This window comes from Orycteropus afer, unplaced genomic scaffold (assembly GCF_000298275.1).
Source record: "Orycteropus afer afer isolate SDZICR_OR568_19922 unplaced genomic scaffold, OryAfe1.0 scaffold00018, whole genome shotgun sequence".
In the NCBI taxonomy this organism is placed as follows: Eukaryota; Metazoa; Chordata; class Mammalia; order Tubulidentata; family Orycteropodidae; genus Orycteropus; species Orycteropus afer.
This window is the reverse complement of record NW_006921605.1, coordinates 6663777-6669391: the sequence shown is the minus strand read 5'-3', so window position 1 is coordinate 6669391 and position 5615 is coordinate 6663777. Positions and strand designations below refer to the sequence as shown.

Below are 5615 nucleotides of genomic sequence, written 5' to 3'. Positions count from 1 at the left end.
TCAGTAGATGCCGTAGGTGGGTTCGTGACTGTCCCGGTACCGGTCCAGGTAGCGCAGGGGCTGCCGATGGGGGAACCGCTTCTGCTTGGGGTGGTAAGGGGGAGGCCGCACAAACTCAAACACGGGCTCCCGCATGTCTGCAAGAAGAGTTGGTGGGCAGAGGTGGGGATCCTGTGCCTAAGCCCCACACCCTGCCTGCTGGCTGGGGTCTCGGCAGGGCCTGCCCGTTAGAAGAGCTCGTCCCGTACCTGCCCCTGACACCCATCGCCTGCTGTGGCCCTCAGAGACAGGAGCTGCTCCCTGGTAGGTCCAGGGGAGGCCTGAGCCCCAGCCCGCACCCCATGCCGGCCTTACTGAGAAGGTGGTGGAAGACGTGGGTCACTGCATCATCCCAGCAACACTGGAAGAAGGCCAGGCCCGCTGGAGTCATGGCTTCCTGGTGCTGCTTGTAGAAATCAAAGGTGTGGAAGGTCCGCTGGGTGAGCTGGCAGCTGAGGAGAAGAGTGCATCTGGGACCGGGGACAGGGGGCCCAGACCCGCACCCCCACCCCCACCATGCTGAGAAGCCCTTTGGGGTCTGCCAGACATACTGCCAGCCCCAAGGCTAAAGTCATAAGGCAAGTGAACGGAGTGAGAGCAACCCTCTCGGGGAGCTGGCCCAGGGCCTGGGGCGGGTGGGTTACCAGGGTGAGGGGCGGGTGTCCGCAGAGAAGTCAATCTGCTTGTCCTGCTTGAAGAGCAGGAAGACAAGGCGGTGGAAGCCGGAGCCTCGGGGAGGGAACGGGGGCAGGTAGGGACATGTCTCCTGCCCCGCAGCCACCCGGCAGCCTGGGATGTTGGTCCTGGTGGAAGGAAGATCTGTGAACGGCCACTCGAGGGAACGCCCGCCCTCTTGCACAGGGGTTGCTACAGCTCCCGGATGGACCCAGAGCGCCTCCCGTCACAAGGTGAGCAGGAAGTGGCACTGCTGCAGCTCTCTGCGAAGGGAGGGGAGGGCCCAGAGGCCGAGGCCGAGGTTCCTGAGAGCGTCGGGCCCTGAGGAGCCGGCAGGTCCCCCGCGCCCCGGCCATGTGGCCAGAACACCACACTGCCTTTGCTCTGTTTCTTTTGTTTCTTGAAAGCTCTGGGGTCTGGTCAGGGCCCGTTCGCCCGCCTGGCTCTGGGGTGACCACCGCACCTGCCCCAGGGGAACCCGAGGCTGCACAGCTGACAACTGCAGCCAATAAAAAGGGGCACAATCAGCCTCAGCCACTGGCTCCATTTCTCCCAAAGCTGCGGTTGCTGCCTGCCCTCTGTGCCTGGCCTGGCATTCAGAGCCAGGGACCACAGAGAAGACACAGTGCAGCCTGGCCTGGCGCTGTGGGGATTCCCAGGGGTTCCGCAAGCTCTCGGAGAGCACGCCACTGTTTCCAGGGACTCGTGTGGGGGGGTCACCCTCATTTTAAAGATGAGGAAATGGGCTCGGGGAGATAAGCCACGAGTCCAGGATCACATGGTTAACCCGAGGTGGGGCTGTGGTGGGCCAAGAATGAGAGCCCTTTCCAGGAAACAGCCGCCTCGCGTGCCTGCCCTCCCAGCCGGGTACTCACACCAGCCAGTGGACGTACTCGGCGTCTGGCTCCAGCAGGTGGCCATCTGCACACAAACACACCACTGAGCCCCTGCAAGGAGCTGGGGCTACAGGTCTCCACCGGCCCCTCCCGCTTCCCAGGTCCCGGAAGTCCGACACCCACCCACGTTGGTGAGTAGTAATGTCCACAGCGAGCCCTCATCTGCCTCATAGGTCACTTCTGGGGCCTGGGAGGCCTGGTGGGGAGACAACAGGGGAGCTGTCACCCACACCAGGGACGGACAGTCATTGCAAAGAGACCCCTGTAAATGGGAGGGGGGAGCCCGGGAGAGGGTGCGCCCTCTCTGATCCCAGAGCCCTCGGCAGCCCCTCCCAGGCACGGAAGGGGCCTGCAGTTTCTGCCCACAGAGCTGAGCCACACTGAGCCGCGCCCAGGACTCCAGACGCCAGGCTGGTCACAGGGCTGCGTGAACACACGGCTTCCTTTCCTTCTGTTTTTTCTTCCTTTTTTTTTGCATATCACCAAACTATCGTTTGTTGTTGTCAGGTGCCACTTCCGACTCATGCAGCCCCACGGGATGGAGGGGAGCTGCCCCACAGGGTGTTCTTGGCTGTCACCCTTTGGAAGCAGACTGCCAGGTCTTTGTCCTGTACTGCCCCAGGGTGGGTTCAAACCACCAGCTTTCCAGTTAGCAGCCAAGCACTTGCCCGCTGTACCAGCAGGGCTCTATATGGTATGTTCACCAGGAAACGAGAGCTCAGCGGCTGACTGGAAACAGGCTGGGCACGCGTGCACACAGGGCAGGGAGGAGGGGGACAGGCACATGGTTACCTCGGTTGGAGTGACCTCGTTGCCATGGTACACAGGCACCAGGTCCTCCTCGCCCACAGCGTAGGCCACACGCAGGGGGACGCGGGGCACGAAGGTGGCGCCATGAAACAGGTCCCGGTAGAGGCCGTAGTGCTCGGCCAGCCGCTGCTTGTGGTAGGGGCCGCAGGTCCTCTCCCACTCAGCCTGAACCGCCTCCAGTGGGATCCGCGCTGGGAAGGAAGACGCCAGCTGGGCTGCAGTGTGAGGACGAGGGCAGGGGCCTAGCACTCCCCTGCCCTGGGGGGCCTACCTGTGCGGAGCCGGGCGGCCTGCTCCTCCTCTGTATTGGCTCGAAGCTCCCGGAGGACCTGTTTCCGCTCCAGCAGCTGCTGGGGCCGGGAGATCTGGGGTGGAGGCAGCCCGATGTCGATCTTGTCTTCAGGATCTGCGGGGTGAACGGGGTCGGGTCAGCTTGGTTAAGGCCTCTCACTGCCCCGAGCTCTTCGGCTGAAGCTTTAATTCACAACACGAAAACACCCAGCCATCTCCTTCAGACCCCAGCGGGGCCCACTGCTGAGCTAGCCAGATCCACCTTGGGACAGCATTTTCTGATCCCTAACGCAGGTCACAAGGAGCCTCTGGGTGGTACAACAGTTAAAGCTCTCAGCTGCTGACTGGAAGGCTGGCGGTCACGTCCACCCAGGGGTGCCTCAGCAGGCCTGGTGATCACCTTCCTAAAAAGCAGCCCCTGAAAACCCTGTGAGCACCTACCCATAAACACATGGGGTCGCCATGATTTCTAATCGACTCGACGGGAACTGGCAAATGACATCACACTGTCTCCTAGGAATCCCTGGGTCACGGGAAAGCCCTGCGCATAGTCATCTCAGTTACAGTTAGGAGCCTATCTGAGCTTCATCTCAGCTGACCACGGACACACACCTGTGTCCCCAGGGGCACTGATGGCCAAGGGTAGGGGTGTCAGAGCACCCCTCACCCGTCGTGGGCAGAGCGCCCAAACTGCCTCAGAAACTTGTTAAAAGGCAGCTTCTGACTCAGCAGGTGGGGGGCCTGAGAATCTGCATTTCACGCCTGCTCCTAGGTGAGAACTTGTCACCCAACACCTTCCTCCATTCACACTGGACACTGTCGACAGTCACCAACGTGCAATTAGTCCTTATCAGGGACGGCCTAAGAATTCTAAGGGCCTGCATCCTTTAATCTTCACAACTTGGGGATGTACACATTATGTCTTACATTTGGGGCAGCAAGCTCAGGAGTCACTCTTAAGAGGCCGCTGGAGTTTAAATTGGGCTATTTAGCATGCATGCCTGTGCCCACAACCCAGGGCTTCAAGCCACTCAGTTCCCCACCTTGCCTTGCTGAGACATTGCACGTCACCACAGATACAATGAATCAGAATCATTAGTAAGTTCCCCAGATGAGTCTTAATGAATATAATGTTATTAAAATGTAGATTATGATTCAGTACATGTGGGATGGGGAAAAAGGTGTATTTTCAGCAGGGGGTCGAAATGTGAACCAGTTGGAAGCCCTGCCTTACCCACCATAAGAACTATCTCTACAAACCACTGAGACTATGGTCCCTAGCTGCCCTTCAGGTCTGGAATTGAACCCACACCTGTGGCTTCCAGCCAAACAAAAGACAGGCATGTGAGTTGAACATTTACATGAGGTAGATACACTCCTTGGAGAGAACGATCACGGGAGAAAGAAAGGCTGTTTATGCACAGGGAGACAGCTCAGGGGGCAGGAGTGCAGGGAGGGATGGACACAGGGAAGAGGTGACTATCAGGAGGAAATGGTAGGGGAGCTGTTGCATTGGGGTAAACTAGTCAATGTCATGAGACAAAGTGTATGTGAACTGCTGCATGGAAAGTGAATTTGCTCTGTAAATTTTCACCCAAATCACAATAAATAAAAAAAATAATAGAAAGAACTACTGCCACAAATGCTTTCTAAAGGGACGTTGTAGTCAGCAGGTGTGAGGGTGGGGTCCCTAAGTGACCTTGCCCTGCACCTATCAATTTCATTCAGCAAAACTGTACACCAAAGTGCCAGGCCCTCATGATGAGTTTACAAAGGTCCAATGGTGGGCAAAATAGGCGGGATCTCTGTCCTCAGGGATCTTACACTCTGGGGGAGGGGCGGCAAAGAGAAGAATTCTCAGGGTGGCCAGGGCTACACACAGGACATTTTAGGGGCACAGAGTCTTAACTCGGAATTTGGGGCCCACGAAACGACTTTTGGGGCTGGACCTCTACTGGTGGCAGGAGGGACTGTTGCAAGGAGGGGGTGATTTCTGGCGAGGCGAAATCGTCAACAGCGTACAAAGGATCCAGCCAGGCGACCTGTACCCACAGGGCCAGCAAGGGTCGCTCCGCACACGAGGAGGGTGCTGGCCGGCTCCCGGGCTCCGCGGAAGACGCCCACAGCCCCGCTCCGGGCGCCCCGCACCTGACTTCTTCCCGAAATGCTCCCAGTAGGTCCGCCACCAGCGCGGCGCCCGCGCCTCCGGCTCCGCCTGGCGCCAGTAGCGGTCGAAGCTCCGGTACTTCTCCAGCCGCTCCAGGTTGCTCACATCTATGTTCTCATTGGGCATCGGCCCCAGCGGGGCAGTCCGGCGGCTGCAGGCAGCTGCAGGCAGAAAGCAGGGCATCAGGCCGGTCCGGCCCTTCGAGAGCCGCAGCGGTCCGGTCTTCTGCGAGCCCCTGACCCTTTGGGCCCTCACCCGAGGTGCTGAAGGCCCGCCATCGACGACCGCCGTTCAGCGTGGCTCGCCACCAGGGAGCCGCCATGTTCGCCCCGCTCGGCGCAGCCGCCGCCTCCGCTCCTAAGACCCAGCCAGAGGTGGCCGCGCAGCGCCTGAGTGCGTCGCGGAAGGCTCCGCCCCCGCCTTGGCACCGCCCCACCTTGGGGTTCGGCGGGGAGGTAGGCGTCTATCGCTACCGGGACCTAGTCTTCGCGTTACACTCTTGCCCGGGCCCCAGACTCCTTCTTCTCCCGGGAAGTCCAAGCGCGTTCCGCCCAGGCTGGAGGAGGCTGGGGCGCCCCATCTACGAATATGCCGGGAAAGCTGGGCAGAGCTGCGAGCGGCTGGGCCCCATGCCCGCGGCCGCCGCCAGGGGGCAGCACAAATCGCGAGCGGCCGGCCTCCCGGCCGGCGGAACAACACTCCGGCCCGCGATGGCGGGTGCTTTGCGAGGCTGCGGG

At 60.3% G+C, this 5615-nt stretch overlaps 1 protein-coding gene across 1 annotated transcript; it reads right to left on the bottom strand.

Annotated features, from left to right (window-relative positions):
• On the bottom strand, positions 1 to 5200 carry MRPL38 (mitochondrial ribosomal protein L38). Its single transcript, XM_007959640.2, has 9 exons — positions 5134 to 5200; positions 4860 to 5039; positions 2692 to 2826; positions 2403 to 2611; positions 1734 to 1806; positions 1590 to 1635; positions 684 to 842; positions 355 to 491; positions 1 to 137 (listed from the first exon to the last, which is right to left on the bottom strand). The coding sequence occupies exons 1-9, from the start codon at positions 5198 to 5200 to the stop codon at positions 1 to 3; spliced, it is 1143 nt and encodes a 380-aa protein (XP_007957831.1).
• Between the last annotated feature and the right edge of the window lie 415 nt (positions 5201 to 5615).